Here is a 21,609-nt window from a genome sequence, read left to right as displayed (position 1 = left end):
CGGCAGCTACAAATTCAAACATGCCAGAAGTGAACAGTAATGGGTCAAAAAGTAGATTTTTAACATCAAATGCTAGTTTTTTCTAAATTGTGCACAAGATTTCAAGTGTCGCTTGTCGACCTGCTGTTTTGATCAATTTCTTCAGTCACTACTTATACAAATATTTGCCAAATATTTGTTTCTTCCAGCTTCTCAAATGTGAGGATTTGTTGTTCTAAGTAAATGGGTTCTAAGATAAAAACAAGCAATTTAAATAATGTCACTTTTGATCATTTTGTAACAAAAAGATGAATCAATAAGGGGGAGTGAATGAGAGCTGTACTGCTGTTGGAGTGGGAGCACAGACTTTGTAAGGCCGGATCAAACTATAGAACCAACAGGAGTGACAGCTTTTTGCATACTGTATATCATTTGCCTACGAATTCATGTGTACAAATAAAGCTCGTCGCTAGCTACAAAGAAAACCAGGCGTTCTAGCATTTGCTTTGAACTCTGACATTCATAAAAGCTGACTGTAATTTGTAGATGAGAAATGCTCAGACAAAGCTCGAGTGTGAGGATGATTGTACAGAAGGTGTGAAAAAGGGAGCTGCAGAAGGAAGCTCATGAAGTCTGAGCATTAATCATGTCTCAGTGTCTCAGCTTCATTCAGCCTGTGTACACAGCTTACTCCAACAAGCTGCTGGAAGTAAACTGTTAATGTTGTAGTAGGAAGAGGAGGATTAGTCATGCGTGACAGCATTTGTGACTGACAGCTGCAGATCTTTCTATTTTAAGCTCAACATATAAAAAGGTGTTAGTGCAGATTCTCACGGGTTTTGCAGGACGTTACTTCAACTGAACAGCATGCGGTTCACCTCGGAACAACGTGGAAGACTTTAGAAAACCATTTATTGAACTTTGGAGCATGATTTCAGAGCCAACATGAAAGAAAAACACATTTGAAAAGATATTTCCATATGTACTGAAATTGTCCTGTCCAGGTTTATTGTTTTTGTAGCTTGTGCACATACACTAAGAAAACGATCAAAACAAACCTACATATAAAGTGACAGTTACTCTCGGGCACATCAGATATACCAAGTAGAATAATTCAGCATTTTGGGAAATACTTATTTGTTTTTGGAAAAGATAAATGAGAATATTGATATGTGGTATCAATGTCCTCATTGTGCTCTTTGTTAGAAAGCAAAGAAGTGTATTTCTCAGAATATTGAATTATTTTTATCAGAGTTCTCAGGTTGAAGAATATTGTTTTTCTTGAGGTTGAGTTTAAACAACTTTCTTAGCGAATGAAAAGTTTGTCATTGCTACACCGAAGTTCAGATTTAAGGCCTTTTGGGTCAATCTAACGCTTTTACAGGAATAGTCTGCAAGTTTAAATGTTTAACTAAGTAATGAATGTCACAAGAACAAGCAGAAATCCTTTAAAATTGTGAAAGCAGACCCTTCTCCTAATCTCTGACATCTTGCTCAGCGTCATAGTTAAGGTCATGGACCACTCCAATGTTTCCAAAATAGATTGTGTTCGGTGCTTTGTATACAGGCTCACATAACACATGGCCTAGATCTGCAGTTTCCAAACCTGAAGCTCACATGTGCCGAGAGGATTAGTTTGTCCGCAACACAAGCCAAAGTGGGAATAAAAAGCTGTCATTCCTGCACTTAGAATCTTACTTTAATTTGAAAATATTTGCAGCAAAATATACTTAATTTAAGGAAGTATTAAAAGCAAAGTGCCACTACTGCGTGTCCTTTTACATTAGTGGAGTGTTATTTCCGATGCATTATCAGTAAAGAGCTTTTAAATGATGAGCTAGTTTACTCCTTTTAAACCACGTTCATATAAACATTTATAGCTAGGGCTGCCAAATATGGCTCATTATCGATTCATCTGCAGATTAGTTTCTTGTCTAACTGCTTGCCCCGAGGTCCTACTGCATTTATCAGGAAGTCACTGGTAGCTAAACATACACCCGTTTAGGAATCATTGACCTAGGTTGATAGAGGGGAAACATGATTCCTGCTCTTTCAGAGAGCTTCCTGTTAGTGGGAACGCTCTGGCTCTGTCCCCGGACTTTCCAGCAGCCATCAACCTGACGCATCAGAGAAAGCATATCGACGTTCCTCCTGTTTATCTTCGTCATCCTGAGTAGTGTTCACTGTTAGTTTTGGAAGCTTTTTAGAAATCATTTTGAAGACCGAATCGTGTGCATTTGACCGAATGGACAAGAAAAGCGTACACATTTAGGAAAAGATCATTTTGTTTAAACACAAAGCAAACATTCATCCATCTGCTTCACTTTGACAACATTCGCTGATGTGAAAGAAAACAAAAAATATATAAAAGCCGTCTATGACAAGAAGTACTACAACAGGGTATTAACCGGGAACAAATGAAAGTAGCTCTCTTTAGATTTGGGTACAGCAGAATATATTTGCATCACACGGATGTTTAATATATGTGGAAAGCACGCAGCAGTCTCTTTAATGAGCGTGTCATCCGTCCACATTCTCTTTCTGTGGAAGCTACATTGAGTTTAGATGGGGAGTGGGGAGTGGGGAGTGGGGAAGGTAAATGTGAATATTTAATCTTTCTTCCAGGAGATAAGTCATTTTCCCTCTTTCAAGGGAACACCAATGATGAAGCAGACGTTCACAAAAGGACAAAGCTCAGCCATGTGTCCACTCTGAGAGGCGGCGATATATTCTAGCATGTTCCAGTAGATTTAACTGCCGCCTACTTCCTCTTCCTGCCCCGGCCCCTCCTGCCCCGGCTCGAGGGGGGCTCTGCTCCGGCCCCTTCTGACGGGCCGGCCCCGATGTTGATCTGTCCCTCCTGGATCTCGCTGCGGGCCTCTGGGGGAAGGTGCTCGATCTGCTGCTGCGCCTCCAGATAGAACATCACGTCCCTCAGCTGCTCCTGCAGCTCTGATATCGCCACGTCCTTACATCCAACTGCAGGGAACACCAGATAAAAGACAGATGATAAACATACATTAAATAAGAAAACATTAACTATAACAAGATAAAACTGGAACTCATTTATTGAAAACAAAATGTCTTAACCCTGTAAGGCTCACTGTTGTAACTTTACTGCAGAAGCCATAAAGTTGAGGGCCACATGAGTTGTAGGGCGATAAATCTCATAGTCACCGTATTTAAAAATGACCATTTGAAATATATATTGAAATAAAAAATATATATTAAAGGTCACATGTCATGGCCATTTCCACTGATCATAATTCCATTGTTGAGGTCTACTAGAATAGATTTACATTATTCAATGTTCCAAAATCACATTGGTTTCGCATACAGCACTCTGTATAGTACGTGTATTCAGCAGTATTCACTCTCTCCACTAAACGGCTCATTGCAGCTCTTGCCCCCCCCCCCTCCCTGTGAGCCCAGTGTGCTCCGATTGGTCGGGACCAGTCGGGACCAGTCGGGACGTTGTGAATCGCGCTGAGCTCCGTGGAGGTGTTATTTCCTTGTTTAGCGATACACAGCGAAACACAGCCAAACTCACCCTGAGCACACACAAAGTCACAGCCGAAGTAAAAACAATAAGTGTGGCTTGATATTGAGTAAGAAAAAGGTTGATAAACGCTGTGAGAATGGGTCTGCAGAGAGAATTTCGCCGCGATCCCAACTGTCTGTTATCAGCCTGCAGCCAGGGAGGAGAGATCAGCAGAGCTGCCTGCACTGAGTGTGTGAGGAAGTCCGTGGACCAATCAGCGGGGGCTTAACGTAACGGCTCCGCGGACGTAACGTAACGACTCCACGGATTGGTCCATTTCGTTCCGGGGACGACATGACATCATGATGTACCCGGAAGAATCAAATGGACAGTGACGTATCTCCAACGAGGCGTTTTGGGGAGGTATTTTCTGTGTTAGAGTTTTACTCCCTACATGGTGTACTTTGAGGGCTTTGACTCTGCACACCATTTACATGCATAACAACAGCTGTGTGCACTTCCTGTCTGAAATAAACATCAGGAGAGTGGTGCAAAGAATGAAGAAACCCCCACAAGATATACTATAATCATCTTAACAATCATAAACAATAAATAAATATGGGATAAATCTAAATGTATCCTTCTGAAACTTTTCAACACCCAGTGGACCTGACAGATGTTACAGTGAAACAGAGCAGAGAGTGTCATGTAGCCCTTAGAGGAGTTATACTTACATCCTGCTGCTGCGCTAACCAAGGTGGTGAAACACTCCGAGTGGCGCAAACAAACACAAAGTGGAAGCTGCTGAGGCAACAACTCGCAGCGTTACAGACTCCATCCATGTAGCCGGCTGATCATATTTGAAGTGGCAGCTTATTTCAAATGTATTGTGTAAAATTCAGCTTCACTGTAGAGATAGCAATGCTTGTCTGTCCACCACTTCGGTCCGGACTGATATTACTCAACATCTGACATCAGATGGATTGCCAAGAAATTGTCAAAATTCTTCAAAAAGACATCTTAATAAAAAAATGAAATCAATCCTCATCCTATTTTTTTTACTGTCAAATATCAATATTTTAAATTGGCCTCAAAAATCCAGTTTGTTGGGCTCTTATCGAAACTAACTAACTTAATCAAAGACTGCATTCAAGGATACGAAGTGTTAGCCAAAGTTAAGCTTTCAAAAATGTTAATAAAGAATTTCTAATTACCAAAGGTCATCTCAGTAGATGGGAACGTCTCAATGTCTTCAGAAATACGGCATGGATTTGTTTAGTTGATTTAGCTTGAGTCAACCTAACCAAGCAAGCTAGCACATATCTAATGCATGAGTGTAACTAATCAATGAACACATGTTCAAGTTTCTACAAGTGAACAGGAACCTTGTGGTAGTTTTAGAAATGCCTTTTTTATATATATATATATATATATATATATATATATATATATATATATAAAAAATCACTAGTGGTTATGTTGTATTGGTGTAACATCATTGCAAAGGGTATGAATTGAACTCAACTCAAAACCCACTCATCATCAAAACAAGCGAATAAGCCGGTTGTTAATTCAGGCGATTAGCCATTAAGCATTTTCCATTAGCCGATGGAAGTGTTTCTTTAACTTTGTCCTCCTCATGAATATCATTTCAGCATCAATTTGCTTAGTATTTGCAAATATTAACTTAGAAATGAGGAAGTACTCTGTACCTTCAGACACATATGACCTCTGCGCTATGGGAGTACTGCCATCAATTCAACTCAAACTGAACCAGCATCTCACACATTCCTGTTGATCTGGATTGAGCAGTCTGACTTTAATTATGGTTATTCAAATCTTGTAAATATTTGGAAGCAACTGACACAATAATGTCTGTAGAGATTTCATGTTCTGTGTATTTACTCATATAAAATAGAAATGACATAAAAAAAACAATATTTGCTACTGATTTAATTGTCCTGCTCTAAAATGTTTATATTGGTAGACTGAGGTATCAAACCTTTTTTTAATCCCCACCATGTTCCACAGTGATACATGTGTGTATCAGCGACGTGCAGTCAGGGGAGGCAGAGCCTCACCTGTCATCAGGGGCGGATCTACCGGGGTGGCATGGGGTGGCAACTGCCACCCTAAACAATAGCCTTGCCACCCCAGCTGCCACCCCAGTTGGCATCTTTGTTTTGAAAGAAAAGTTGTGGCTCATCGGACATTTCTGAGAGAAAATCTCTAATGTCCGAGTGCAAGTGAATGCAGCACAAGACGCGTGTCTTGTAACCCCTCCCCCGGCCCTGGCGCGAGACTGGAAATATGATTGATGGCGAATTCAGTTGAACGGTGGACGGCGCAAAACGAGAAGCATTTCGGACCCAAGCACTGAAGGAATGAGGGTAGTTGCGATCTACACAGAGAAGAGAATGTCAAGTTTGGCTGTACTCAGCATTGAATCAAAACGCACTAAAGCTTTGGATCTTAATACGTTTGTGAGGCGTTTTGCTGAACAAAATGGTAATCACCGCATTCAGCTGTAATATGCCAACTTGATGCTCTGCTCACGGATGACTCGATGAGAATAACGAACTGTTAAGATGATGACCTTGTATGCGTGTATATATTTTTTTCTTTGAGGGGGTCTGCCACCAAAAAACAGTTTTAAGTCCTGAGGAAGTAAAATCAGACGGTGTGTAAAACTACACTGCCCAGCCAACAGAAAGTAACCACTTTGATTTAACTAGGCCAGTAGGTATGTTTTAGCTGAATACACGTTTTTTTAACCCTAACTGATGCAGTTAGTCACTTCTTTAATGTTTGTTCTTTCTGATGTAAAGTCAAGGTTGTAACTGTATATCAATAATGATATAATTACTTGTTTTTCAAATTTGAAGGAGGGTGAGCAAGCATCTTGATGAACATTCATCATTGACTCCTCCAAAAAATATATAGTTTATTCAATAATAAATGAATATGTGAATCATAACAGTTCTTCACTATATCTGTAAAGCGTCTTTGAGCACCTGTAAAAACGCTAACAAATTAAATCTATTATTATTATTATTATTTATTAACAGTGATTGACAGCTGATAGGAATAATATGATTGTTAATAGTATCATATTCATTCAGACAAACATCGATGAGACAGTTAATGAATGTACTTATTGCAGCAGTGCATAGATTTGGTTCCCCTGCTGGTCTAAGAGTGAAACAAACTCATTCAGTTATTGTTCAGTTAAAATTCATTAAATTACGTCTGCCACCTTACATATGTATATGTAAGGCTTTACTGATGTGCCACAATAATATCACCTAATGTCATTGAGTTAAAATATTAATATTGTGGCTTTCCAAGTTAACATTGATTGTAGGGGTGTAACGGTTCACAAACATTTCGGTTCGGTTCGTACCTCGGTTTTTAGGTCACGGTTTGGTTCGGTACGTTTTCGGTACAGCAGAAAAAAATATCACAACATTAATTTTTTTTTACATTTTTTTAAATTATTATTAAACTGTGAATATTCACTCAAATAAATACAAAATATAATAAAATAAACATTAAGGTGCAGCATGTCAATGAACTGAAATGATCTGTATTTGAACTGTACTGTACCTAAGCAGCCAGGTTGACATTAGGACTTGCTTTTCATTGTATTTTCATGTTGTTTAAAGAAAGATGAACTTGTCCACATTGCTTGCCGAAAGGGCAGATCTGCTGGCACTAACAATGTCTCCTGCTGTGGAGAACACCCTCTCTAGGGACAGAGGTAGCAGACACAGCCAGGTAGCGCTTTGCTAACATGGCAACATAAGGCTATTTGGCGTTTGTAATAGCTTTGGTTCGGTCTGAACTCTCTGCGAGTGGTGGAGGCTTACATGCTAGCGGGAGTTGGGTTTGCACTTCAGTCTTTTTTCTTTTGGTACCGGTGATATTCACGTTCATGCCTTTTCAAATGAGTGTGCAAGTTTGATGTATTGCCAGCCGCGTAACCAATGTTAGTTGAACAATGCCGACAAACAGCTTTGGTTCGGTCCAGCTGTCTTTGTCCGTCATCCTTGTTCGTAACTGCGAAACCAAAATGTTCCCAAACCGGAGACTTCAATGTTGCTGGAGGATTTTCGAGCTCAACTTTATCTGCGTTCACCATTTCGATAGTTCCTCAAATTACTGACTACATTTGAACGCATCCCTGTGACCAGCTCTCATAGTATGCCTCTCGTCCAATGAAATTACTTGGTCGCTCTATGATATATACCTAAGATTACTTCCAGAAAGTTGTTCATGTTCTCAATTTTTTACATTTAACGTTATATTCGTTCGGTACCCTTCGGTTCACACGTGTACCGAACCGAAGGGCCCGTACCGAATAATTTCAGTACGTGTACCGTTACACTGCGATTTAAATCAGCATATACTTCTGCCAGGGGATGCCACCCCTCAAAATCTCCTGCCACCCTCTTGCCACCCCATGAATATTTGTCTAGATCCGCCCCTGCCTGTCATACTCCAATGTAACGGAAAAACAACTAAAGAAAAACTAAATAATAATAACATGTCTCCACTGATCTGTGTTGTAAATGTGATTTCTGTTTGATTCCAATCGCTTTTTTTAGTCAAAATCAGCAAATTGGCCGAGCTCCGCTGCAACTACGGGTAGCGATGAGAAGTGAGGCAGGGACGAGCTCTGCCTCTCGTAAGCCCACAGTAAATGGCTGGAGCGCGGGCACTAATTTAGCGCGGGCACTTATTTTGTGAGCGCGCTCAAGCCAGTTACTGTGGGGTGCAGTGCTGGAATCAGTGCTTGAATTGGAATGAAAAAGGTGCCAGTACTCTAAAATCAGCAACTTTTTCAAGTCAATTTTATATATACAGCCCACAAACAAGAATTTGGCTACTATAATGCTGGTGGGTTTGTCTCTTTACTACTGTATATTTTAGAAAGGTTCACTGTACTTAACATTTTTTATGATAGGCAGCGGATATGGCTAAAGCTCAGTAAGGTCAATATTAACTGAAAATATAGCAATCAAAGTCTAGATCTTCTGCTGAAGACACATGAAGCAGAGACCTTTCAGATGAGAGCCCCTCTGGTGGTGTTCAACATTAATGACAAGGAAACAAAGCTCTGGTCAGAAGCATTTTTTTATAAAAAGCTTTAACAAAATTAAGTATTTCTGTACATTTTGAATGCAATCTAACTTTCCAACTCAGAAAACGAAAAACGAAAAAGTGCCAAAAGTCTTCTCACATGGCTGAGCTGCTTTGCAATATACTTCACCACTGAAGAATACAAATATGTATAAAGTAAACTATGATGCAATCTAACTTTCCAACTCAGAAAAATGATAAAGAGCATGAACAAAGAACATGTAAAAACAAATGCAAAATTTGCACAATCTAAAATGAGAAACTGTAACTGCAAGTAACAAAGTCTGAGCCATGGTAAAGAGTTACATTGAACACCAAGCTGATCAGATAACTCCCTGGTTGGTCTGAAGTCCTTCTATCTCCAGGATCTGTACAAATCGGCACATTATGCCAAAAGTCTTCTCACTGGGTGAGCTGCTTTGCAATATACTTCACATTGTTAGAAAAGGCTCCAGAAGGCCTTGGGGACATCAGTATCAGGGGCTGGAGCTGGACAGGCTCTTTCATCAGCACTTCTCCTTCCCTTTGCCAGCCAGGACCTCACATACTGTTCCGGATTGAACTGTCCTAGTGATGGTCCATTACATTTAATGAAAACCAGGCTGAACAGTCGGCTGACAGAGAGAGCATTCCTTTTTGCAGTAAGGATATCGTTCATGCAGCTGAATGCCCGCTCACACTCACTAATGGAGACAGCGATGGTTCGGACTGCTTTCAGTAGAGGCTCCATGGCAGCAGGTGTACGGGATGCCCTGGTTTCCTTGTATTCACGAAAGCCCTGAACAGTCTCTCTTCTGTCCACTTTCAGCACTTCGCACAAACGTAGCACCTCTACGTCCCCATACTGTACGTCTAACTCCTCTTCAGGCCAACTTCCAGGATGGATAACTTTCATGTCCTGGATTAGCTGATTGTCCCGGGCCTCCCGGCCATGTAATGGGATTTCTCTTGTGCTGACATGAGAGGAGGTTGTGGAAGTCATTCTGTGTCTCAGATTCTCTACCATACTGCGGAAAAACTGACCTGCATGAATCTGTACAAGCCTGCCATTCTCACGCAGGGCAACACCCTTGAAGGACTTCTCAGCTAGAGCTGTATGAACTGTAGTCATGTGTGGGCCAGGCATGGTGACCATGGATTCAAAAACTCGTATTTCTCGAGTTAAGAGCCTATCTGCTGTAGGCAGTGTCATCTCTCTTTTTTGGAGTTGCCGAGAGAGGTCGCTGAGCTCTGTGAGCGCATCGTACATCAGTCCCAGATTGCTGACAAACGTTGCAGATGTGAGCACATCATCCAGGCCCTTGTACTTTGCTCTGTCTCTGGAATCCCTGCTCGTGTCGTTTGCAGCATTTGTGAAGTGATCATGAAGCACTCGGTAGTTTTCCCAGACTGCTCTGACGCTCCTTTCACTTGAAGCCACCCAGCGGATGGACAAAACACGCCCTATCACCAGGAGACGCTGTCCGACTGCTTGCGCACACTGCGCTAACTGCCTCTGATTTTTGGGGGAGGCATGGAACAAGGAATAGAGTTTGTCAAAAAGATCTGGAAATGATTGAGCCCTGAGACCTCCTTGACCACATCCCCAACTGCCAGCTCTAGACGATGATTGGAGCAGTGCCACACAAACAGGCTTGGGAATTTACTACACAACTGGGTAGCAACGCCTGTTCTCTTCCCTAGCATGACTGAAGCCCCATCACATGCAAAAAAATTATTATTATTTTGAAACGTGTATTTTGACATAGTCGTTTCCACCACAGTATTTACATGGAGAAGATAAGCCCCGCCCCCTCTCCAGCACGTTCTGTTTGAATGACAGGAGTAAACAGCTGACAGCCGCTGTGAAACTCCAGCGGTTAGAGCGATGAGAATGTCCGTTCGGCACCTCATGACGCATCTACTGAGTACCGGGCGGCTGTATATATATATATGGATGTATAATAAGAACGGCGGGAGAGTGTTGAGTACTGGCACGGTGCATGAGTACCGGAGTACCGCCAGCATGCCGGTACTGAGCAAGAAGTGCCGGTACTCCATGGGTCAGAACCAGAAGTGCCGGTACTGCGTACCGGTGAGTACCGGCCCAATTCCAGCACTGGCTGGAATTGGGCCGGTACTCACCGGTACCGGAAACGACTGTCAAAATACACGTTTCAAAATAATAATAATAATAATAATGCCGAAGTAACAACATACTGAAAACTGTTAGTAAAACCATGTTTTAATGCTTTACAATTTACATACCTAGATGCACGTGTGTTGTGTTTATGCAGTGCAACTCCCACCCAGTGGGTGGCTATGTAGAGTGATAGAACAGAGCAGGCACGCCCCCGAGAGAAGGAAAGCAAGTCACGTCACAAATTAGCATTTCTAAAATGTTAGCGTGGATTAATAAAAGTGCAAAAAGACAGCGGTTGTCGCCGGAAGAAAACTTCAAATACAGAGAATGCTGTGCCTGTGTTGGAAATTGTGTCTGATGGGGAGCTTTCTTTGGTTGATCCTCCTGCTCCAAGTTCTAGTGCATTAGCATTAGCACTAGCTCCGCCGCCTCCTCCAGAGCCTCTAACGTTAGCTGCTGCTGGCGCAACTGCCACCACCAACACCGGGCAAAGCGATGCACCTGACTGCTGGACAACGGACCAGGTGCAATATTTTTGCAAGACCAATGCATGGCTCCTTCTTAAAGATAAGAAGCTAGGATGTCGGATATGCAGAGATGTCAAATCTTTGGGAATACACACTGGACAAGGACTGAAACTGTCAACTGAATGGGGTGAGTGCAGTGTCTCATTTCGGTGTTGACAAGGGCAAACAACAAGCTAGCCTGAGAAAAAAAATCAAAGAACATAAAGAATCACAAGCCCATGTAAAAGCTGCTGACATCCTTACATCTGCTTCACGTGAAACTATTCAACATCAAGTGCAGTCTATGCATAAATCTGAATTAGACACCACTATCAGAGTTTTTCGAACGGCATATAAAATTGGCAAACATAGCCGGCCATTCACAGACATGCCAATTGATTTGAATGTACAGAAACTGAATGGGCTGAACGTGGGCAGGGTTTTGCACTCCAATAAAACCTGTGGCGAAATCATCGACCACATAGCTCATGAGCTGAAGAAAAAAATGGCAAAAGACATTACAGAAAACCAAAGAAAACTCTGTGTTTTGGTCGATGAATCTACCACTATTAGTGGTAAAACGGTGCTTGTTGTGTGTCTACGCTCAGCATTAGCTGATGCTGAGCCCGAAACGTTTTTTTGGGAGCTGATCGAGTTGGATGGAACAACGGCTGATGACATCACAAAGGCGTTAATGGAGTGTCTTGGAAGAGATTTTAACGAGGACTTTTTAGGTCAGTGTTTCGTTTCTTTTGCATGTGATGGGGCTTCAGTCATGCTAGGGAAGAGAACAGGCGTTGCTACCCAGTTGTGTAGTAAATTCCCAAGCCTGTTTGTGTGGCACTGCTCCAATCATCGTCTAGAGCTGGCAGTTGGGGATGTGGTCAAGGAGGTCTCAGGGCTCAATCATTTCCAGATCTTTTTTGACAAACTCTATTCCTTGTTCCATGCCTCCCCCAAAAATCAGAGGCAGTTAGCGCAGTGTGCGCAAGCAGTCGGACAGCGTCTCCTGGTGATAGGGCGTGTTTTGTCCATCCGCTGGGTGGCTTCAAGTGAAAGGAGCGTCAGAGCAGTCTGGGAAAACTACCGAGTGCTTCATGATCACTTCACAAATGCTGCAAACGACACGAGCAGGGATTCCAGAGACAGAGCAAAGTACAAGGGCCTGGATGATGTGCTCACATCTGCAACGTTTGTCAGCAATCTGGGACTGATGTACGATGCGCTCACAGAGCTCAGCGACCTCTCTCGGCAACTCCAAAAAGAGAGATGACACTGCCTACAGCAGATAGGCTCTTAACTCGAGAAATACGAGTTTTTGAATCCATGGTCACCATGCCTGGCCCACACATGACTACAGTTCATACAGCTCTAGCTGAGAAGTCCTTCAAGGGTGTTGCCCTGCGTGAGAATGGCAGGCTTGTACAGATTCATGCAGGTCAGTTTTTCCGCAGTATGGTAGAGAATCTGAGACACAGAATGACTTCCACAACCTCCTCTCATGTCAGCACAAGAGAAATCCCATTACATGGCCGGGAGGCCCGGGACAATCAGCTAATCCAGGACATGAAAGTTATCCATCCTGGAAGTTGGCCTGAAGAGGAGTTAGACGTACAGTATGGGGACGTAGAGGTGCTACGTTTGTGCGAAGTGCTGAAAGTGGACAGAAGAGAGACTGTTCAGGGCTTTCGTGAATACAAGGAAACCAGGGCATCCCGTACACCTGCTGCCATGGAGCCTCTACTGAAAGCAGTCCGAACCATCGCTGTCTCCATTAGTGAGTGTGAGCGGGCATTCAGCTGCATGAACGATATCCTTACTGCAAAAAGGAATGCTCTCTCTGTCAGCCGACTGTTCAGCCTGGTTTTCATTAAATGTAATGGACCATCACTAGGACAGTTCAATCCGGAACAGTATGTGAGGTCCTGGCTGGCAAAGGGAAGGAGAAGTGCTGATGAAAGAGCCTGTCCAGCTCCAGCCCCTGATACTGATGTCCCCAAGGCCTTCTGGAGCCTTTTCTAACAATGTGAAGTATATTGCAAAGCAGCTCACCCAGTGAGAAGACTTTTGGCATAATGTGCCGATTTGTACAGATCCTGGAGATAGAAGGACTTCAGACCAACCAGGGAGTTATCTGATCAGCTTGGTGTTCAATGTAACTCTTTACCATGGCTCAGACTTTGTTACTTGCAGTTACAGTTTCTCATTTTAGATTGTGCAAATTTTGCATTGTTTTTACATGTTCTTTGTTCATGCTCTTTATCATTTTTCTGAGTTGGAAAGTTAGATTGCATCATAGTTTACTTTATACATATTTGTATTCTTCAGTGGTGAAGTATATTGCAAAGCAGCTCAGCCATGTGAGAAGACTTTTGGCACTTTTTCGTTTTTCGTTTTCTGAGTTGGAAAGTTAGATTGCATTCAAAATGTACAGAAATACTTAATTTTGTTAAAGCTTTTTATAAAAAATGCTTCTGACCAGAGCTTTGTTTCCTTGTCATTAATGTTGAACACCACCAGAGGGGCTCTCACCTGAAAGGTCTCTGCTTCATGTGTCTTCAGCAGAAGATCTAGACTTTGATTGCTATATTTTCAGTTAATATTGACCTTACTGAGCTTTAGCCATATCCGCTGCCTATCATAAAAAATGTTAAGTACAGTGAACCTTTCTAAAATATACAGTAGTAAAGAGACAAACCCACCAGCATTATAGTAGCCAAATTCTTGTTTGTGGGCTGTATATATAAAATTGACTTGAAAAAGTTGCTGATTTTAGAGTACTGGCACCTTTTTCATTCCAATTCAAGCACTGGGGGTGAGGTGAGGCACAGATGAGCTCTGCCTCACCTCAAAATGCGTCACCCCACAGAAACTGGCTGGAAAGCGGGCCCTAAGCGCATGCCTGCACCATCTCACTGTATGTCACCAATGTAATGTTTGTAGATCCCTTTATTACATTTATCCTCGCCATCCATAGTCTCTAAATAACTTATTTCACGTATATATGATATTTAGGCTCGCTGGTCTCATCATACAACGGCAATGAAAAAAGCAGCAGGGGAGGCAGCCATAACCTCTGCCGCACTGAAGGGGGCGCAAGTGAGCCCACAGGTTCTTGTTGCTACTGTTATTCTATGCAGACGCAAACAACAAGCTAGACTTTTGAAACTAGAGGAAGATAAGGAGGACTTTTACAAAAAAGTAATAGAGATTGTTGTCCAGAAGGATAGCATGGACTTCAACCTCAAGTCAAGGTAAGACCACAATTGTAATGCAAATGGAATCTTACTAAGAAAGAACAATCCAATATTTAGATTGTGGGTATCCTTTTGTTGAACGGTCTGTTTAAAATTAACTAAAGACTAAAAAAGCTTTTGAAAATAACCGAATATTTCGATTAAGGTCAAAATATAATATTTGTAAATCTGACTCTGAAAGAGTCAGTGCCTCACCATCCATGAACCTCACCGCACGTCACTGGTGTGTATGTATATACATGTGTGTATACCAGCATGCTGCAGTCCAGTTTGGTGTGGGAGGCCACGCCCCTTTGTGTGGGGATGTTGATTAGCAACACAGATAAAAACCAGGGCCATCATTACATTACATTTCACTTGTTAGACGCTTTTATCCAAAGCGACTTACATACATTCAATACTGTGGACAATCCCCACAGGAGCAATTTGGGGTGAAGTGTCTTCCCCAGGGACACAACGACATGCTGACTGCAGTGGGACTCGAACTTGCTATCCCCTGATTCAAAGTTCAGCGCACTAAATTCAGCGCCCAAATCTCACTGAGCCACAGCCTCCCCATCAGAGGATACAGCCCTCTGCTACGGCCAAATGCCACATCTTGTGTTATGTTAACTAAAACAATAAATATGTGTGTGCAGGCTCCATGATTCAGATTCAGATGTGTTGTTCCTTTGGCCCATGATACACCCTTCTATAGTGTCATGGTAATTGGGCCTGCAGTTTCCCCCTGACACTTCAGACTCAGGAACCCTCCTACCTTCTCAGAGGTATTTGGATGCTTCCGACATGATCATTGTTGACTTCTGAAATCGACGCCTCCTCACTCACCGCTCTCCTTCGCTTTGTGCACCTCCTCAGCCAGCGTGGCCTGCAGCTCCGTCTGATTGGCTCGCAGGCAGCGGTTCATCTCCTGCTCCTCCATCAGCTCCTGGCTCAGCTTCACCACCCGGCTGTTCAGCTGAGAGCACCTGAGCAGGCAGACACAGAATCAGCTGCACGTTCTCTACACAAACGTCTCAAGAGTTGTTTTTAAACAATGGTTCATTCTTTTAGCTTGGCCATTATTTTTCTTGGTCTTGCTATAGTTTTTATTTAATCTAACCACAGGCCTTTTTATTTGTCAAAACAGTAAAACCACTAATGGAAGTCATATGTTTATGATTCCCTGGAAATGACGCATGCTTGTTCAGTTTTGACATGTCGAACTGTCTCTCCCCGGGGGGGAAACTGCTGCACTTGTGCTCAGAAATACATAATTATTACAGGTTATACGACCTTGATTCTATTTCCCAACCAGACTCCACGTTAAGCGCAATGAAACAAAGTGCTGAGTCAGGCTTTACTTACTTTTTATCGATGCTCTGCTTCTCTTTGCCCATTTCTCCAAAGCGTCGCTCTAAGTTATCGCAACGCTCCAGGGTCTCCTTAAATTTAACCTTCATGTTGGTTATCTGAAAGACACAGAGTGATCAGAAATGGACAGATCTCAGCAATATAACAGCATTAAACCTTTTCAGAGCCTGTCCGTACCTCCTCTGTTGTCTCCTTCTCCAGATGAACGATCTTATTCTCCCAGTAGATCCTCTGAGACTCCAGTTGACTCGTCAGCAGGTACGAGTACTGCAGACACAGAGGACGAGTTAGAACCTTTCTGTGCTCATTAAGCAAACAAGCAACACAAACAATATGTGTACCTCTAGTTGAAGGGCATCAATCTTCTCAGCGTGGCAGGTGTCTCCCTCACACTCGTACTGCACCATCTTCCCGTCTGTCTTACTGGCCACCAGCCGATGCACGTAGTTATCTAAAACCACAAAGGTCCCCACAGGAAGTGAGGTAAAGTAGCAAAATCTACAAACATCAATTTAATCAAGTAAAATGTTTGATATCATTGTAAACCAATTCGCTTTGCAATCTGAGTACATCACATTTTGCTTTTGGAAATTAGAATGGTAATTTGTCACTTATTAAAGACTTTTTATAGACATATTTTAAAAGGAAAAAAATAATCAATTGTCCAAAAGAAAACACCCTGCCATCTGGAAGTTATGTTATACCAACGATTGAAGTGAAAAATTATGTTAAAAGTAAAAGAATGTGTTCAGGACAAGTCCGAGTACTTTTTAACCATCGCATTTCTACTTTTAATTAAGTAAACAATCAGAGCACTTCTTCCACCATGGCATACTCCCCATGAGAACATTATAAAGTTATGACTAACAGGGAATGTCCCTCAACTTGTTTTAGAATAATGCTGAACTCTAGTGGTCAATATGTATTAAAGCAGCTCTGATAGACATACAAGATTGAATCCAGTAGTTTACTATGACCACACTCAAGAAGCAACATGAGCCAAATTCAGAGACACACACACAAATCTATTACCTCCTGCGTAGTCCCAGACCCGGTGGTTGGTGAGCTGCATAGCGTAGGTATGCTGTGTTTCCTCAAAGTGCTTGTAAGCATGCATGCTGACGTAGCGACCGCAGCCAATGTGCCCGCAGATCAAACAAATCCACAGGTTCTACAGAGAAGAGAGAAATATGGGTTATAAAACGGGCGAATCAAAAACAAAACTGAAAGAAGATCCAATAGAAAGCTACAATATTCATATCAGTTACCTCCTGCACTCCACACTCAAAGCACTTGTTCTCTTCCACTGGTTCTGGTGTTTGACAGTACCTACACACAGGACACCTGGAAACAGAGCACACAGACATTCATCTATTGTGCACAGCAGTTCTTTGTGAAACATGAGAATACATGTAAAGAGGAGGACAAAAACCAACATCACATGACATGAAGCCTGGAGAAATAACCAGTGGACTAAGAATCAGGTGAGAGTGAGAGCATGTGATCCTAGTTCCTGTATTTACGGGGTTTTACATCAGTACTATAATTACACTAAATCCAATGAACTGTAGAATACACTCAGTAGGAGTGTAACCAACAACGATAAACCTAAAGCAGATGGACAGCAGCACTTTTGTCAAATTCCTTGTAGAAAAGGTAATATAATTTAAGGAACAGTGTGTTTTTGAGTGTGTGTGTGTGTGTGTGTGTGTGTGTGTGTGTCTATACAACTTACGAGGCATCTTCCCACCGCTGGAGACACTGGCTGTGAAAGCTGTGGTTGCAGAGAGTGGTGAGGATGCCGTTGACCGACTCGTCCATCCTCTCCAGGCACACGGTGCACTTAGGCAGCTCCGTCAGCTCCATCACTGGCAGACTGGCTCCCTGAGGAGAGGAGGGGGGGGGGGAGTCAGAGGACATGGGGGTGGAGGTTAGACAAAGGAAACTGCGGTATTTGGGATCAAGTATTTGTAGAATCGATTTCACACATTTCTTCCCATCATCAATTAAACGGCCTGCAGCTGTGTTAGTTACTATGGTTACAACAGACCAGAACTGTACCACCAGATAATACTGCGTGCATACAAGAAAGAGCTGCAACTAATTCTTATTTTCCCTATTGATTATTTTGAGGCTCACTTTCTCAATGAATCAATTTGTCTTGTTTTGGACGACCCATACTCAAAACTCCTAAAGATTTACAATAACAACAAAACTGATCAAATCCTCTCAGTGATTCATCGGTCTGCTTGAAAAAATACTTCAATTATCAAAATAGTTGCTGATTATTGTTTTTGCTTAATGTATTGTTCAAATGATTAATAGTTAGTGATAGTTTAGAGAATAAATGATGGGTATGTTTACCTCTTCAGACTTTATAACGTCGGCCCGCTCCACGTAGACCAGTTGGCACACTGCGTCCTCTATAGAGTTGAACTGTCGGCCATTACACGCTGTGTAAAAACTGTCTGCATCGGCCTGAAAAAAAGCAGCATTAAGTCAGATGTGTAAAGTCATAAATATAGATGTGCAAAACTTCCACATATTACAACGAGTCCAAAGTCTTAAGCAAACTAACAGTGTGTATGATTTATAAATAGACCATACATGTAAAGCTATTCATCAGACAACAGAAAGGTTACAGGGCTTGAAGAGTTATTATGGCTGACACTGAAAACCCAGCTGATCTTTAGGAAAACACGGGAAGAGAAACAAGATCCTCAAAAATATCTTTAATCATGATTATGCCGAGATGTTCTTACCTGTGTACAGAACTTAATCAGAACCATGTACTGGTTAGGGGTAGAGTCCCGTATGATCTTCATATGCTCCATGACGTCGTTATAAGGAGCTAAAAGCTTCATGAGGTCGTGGCTGGTCATGGTGGCGGGGACTGTCAGGATGCACACCATCGCACTGCGCCTCACATCCTCTCTCAGTGATGTCATTTTGCTGCAACAAGACACAAAACACTCAAGAAAGGGAAAGGGCTTTCTCATCTCCATGACAATTCAATTGCATTGCATTATCATCGCTGTTGGGGAATAATTCTCCTAGATATCCACCTTTTGCCCTTTGACGTTTATGACCAAACCTGACGTCTGTTATCTCCCTTAAGGAAAGGGGCTGCTTCAGCCATATGTTGTTGTTACCAGTTTATGACCGGGCAACTCTCGGTCACAAATGGTTTATTGTTGTGGGTACACTGGAACACTTCCTTCTTGGGGTTTGTGGACTCCAAGGTGGGAAATCTTCGAGGCCATAGGCGTCGGACGCAAGTGATTCAGTGTTCCCAGCTGTTTAGTCTATCTCCCCAAATATGTTTATTACTCTCTCTGAACTAGTTAAAAGGTCAATCGAGAGAGAGGCTTTTCAGAATTGACGTGGCAACTGTACCGTGAAGTCAGAACCTCTGTTTAGTGAATTCTCCGGCCGAAGCTCCTAAATAAACCATCAGTGTTTGACGTCAAAGCTCCAGCTCTCCCACTGCATTGCTACACAGAAGTTACCCCCACAATCGCTGCTTGCTAGTTTTATAATGTTTCATTGGAAGAGAGTCCCTCTACCTATATATAGGTAGTGATGTTACCGTGGAATTTGAAGAAGGTCATTTAGTAAGTGCGTTAATCAGATGTCATGACTTTTCAAGCATTCAGATTCCTGTATACTTGCGACGGAATAAACTCTTTACATATTGAGACTTTTTGTACTGTATATACTTTAGCTTTTCATACCTGTGATATGTATATTAAACATAATCACTAAACTACACTTTACTGCTTTTCTTGCACTTCTCAGTAGATGCTGACTGCATTTCGTTGTCCCAGTGCTTGTTCTAATCTAATTGAATCTAATCTAAATGATAAGGATGTCAGGTGTGACTCACTTTGTCTTGTAGAGGTGCATGATACCGTGGACGATCTCCACTGACGGGTTGCCGCTGAAGAAGGAGATCTGGTCCGGCAGCTGTTTGGAGGGGGAGTCAGGAGTGGCCCCCGTCGCCTTAGTGTCCTCAGAACCCTCAGAACCCTCCAGACTCTCTGCTTCAGCCTGAGCAGCCTTAGCTTCACTGTCCTGCTCCGCTGCACCGCTGGAGTCTTCTCCTCCTCCTTTATCTGGTGATGATTCAGTGGTTTGTAAACATTATTTCATGTTTTAAAAAAAGGTAAAGCTGCTGTTTATCTATATTTCAATGCTTTCTGACTTATCTAACCTGCCCGTGGCTCTCAGCTTAGAGCCCTACTTAAGATAACTTCAAAAACACCTCACAAATATATATGTTTATTTGAATACTATAGGGCTCTTTGTTGTCGTTTTTAGTAAGGCTTTGCTTTATTGAAAGATATTCAATTTACAGTGCAAATGCAATATGTATTACACATTAAACATTTGTACGTGAGAAAATAGATTCAAAAGAAAGAAAAAATATACATGTGAACAGATACACTAGCAAATGTACTTCAAAGTCTATTATATTTAGATTTTGACAACAATGGAGCTCTATGGGACAGAGAAAGAAGGTATATAAGGCTTTGATACACAGGTAATAGAAAGAATAGACTCTAATCCGATAATGTACTATGACTGGAACCAGCTAGATGTTATGATTAAGAGAACTCTGCTTACCTTGACTGGGTTCAAATGTTTCTATAACCATGTCCCCCATGGCTCTACTGCCGATGTGCTGTTGCAGTACAGCGGTTCTTTCCAGATCCGTCTTTCCACTCAGAGTGTGTTTGGCTACACCCAAAGCTTTCTCCTGCAGCTCCTTCTCTGACATGCCTTCTGTTGAAGATAAGAGAAACAGGACAGGGTTACTGTGAGCTCTAATAGAACAACTAGAACACAGTGTTAAAATATGTATTTAGATATTTTAGTGAAGCACTTGTACTTTGAGTAACTGATTGATTTCTTTACTTTCCATGCCCACACATTGCCATGATCAAACAGTTGATCAAACAATGCAATATTATGGACAGCAAAAGATTGAAAAATGGTCATCTGAAAAGTATCTAAAGCTTCTTGACCATTGAAATAAGAATATTTCCCTGTGAAATGTAGTGAAGTCAAAGTATGATGTAGCTAGCAGTTGATAAAAGGATATTCAGCCTCTATGTTGTCTCTCTCTTGTCACTGCTTGTTAGCTTCCTGGCTAACTTGACACAAAAACAATGACTTCAACGTTTAGCTATGTTATCAGTCACTTTACTCACCAGCTGAGTACTGGAAACCTTGTGGAGAAGGAGACTGGTCGGCTATTTCCAGACGGATTACTACCATAGACACACTCATGTGTAATAAAAGAAGTGGCCACTTTTACAAAGAACAATAACAAACCGGTGACAGCTCGCAAGCGAAACCTGCTACACGTCCAGCTAGCTAGATGACTGTCAAGCTAATTAGCTAACAGCTAAACACAAAGCCGTTTAAATGCAGTTAAAACAAAACGTCTTTAAGTCAAGTCAAAACATTACGTTAGTTATACTGCCTTTACCTTCGCCGAACGCAAACATTACATTAGTTTTATTAGCTCATACGCAGTAGCTGTCTAAAGACCTCAGCTAGCTTCTCTTTCTGTTTATGCACAGCTGGTAACATGCTGCTCTTCTTCGTGTATCAAATAAAACCAGCCGTAATGTGTTGCTGCCTCCTGCAGGGACTGAGTGTGTACTTCACCTGTACAGTGTACATTGCGAATGTGTCGTTTATTTTCAAAATATGAATTTTTTTTAATTTAAATTTCCAATTGTGTATATATACAATTTCAAT

The 21,609-nt window shown here is 42.0% G+C and overlaps 1 protein-coding gene across 1 annotated transcript; it reads right to left on the bottom strand.

Annotated features, from left to right (window-relative positions):
* Nucleotides 1-873: 873 nt before the first annotated feature.
* Nucleotides 874-21,447, bottom strand: brap (BRCA1 associated protein). The gene is made up of 13 exons (XM_034224167.1): nt 21,054-21,447; nt 20,467-20,625; nt 19,727-19,955; nt 18,603-18,792; nt 18,205-18,318; nt 17,576-17,724; nt 17,109-17,184; nt 16,873-17,011; nt 16,182-16,291; nt 16,018-16,107; nt 15,835-15,938; nt 15,316-15,455; nt 874-2,958 (listed from the first exon to the last, which is right to left on the bottom strand). The coding sequence occupies exons 1-13, from the start codon at nt 21,130-21,132 to the stop codon at nt 2,741-2,743; spliced, it is 1,797 nt and encodes a 598-aa protein (XP_034080058.1). The 5' UTR covers nt 21,133-21,447; the 3' UTR covers nt 874-2,740.
* Nucleotides 21,448-21,609: the final 162 nt, after the last annotated feature.

Source organism: Gymnodraco acuticeps, unplaced genomic scaffold, assembly GCF_902827175.1.
Source record: "Gymnodraco acuticeps unplaced genomic scaffold, fGymAcu1.1, whole genome shotgun sequence".
NCBI lineage: Eukaryota > Metazoa > Chordata > Actinopteri > Perciformes > Bathydraconidae > Gymnodraco > Gymnodraco acuticeps.
This window is presented reverse-complemented; position numbering and strand designations above follow the sequence as displayed.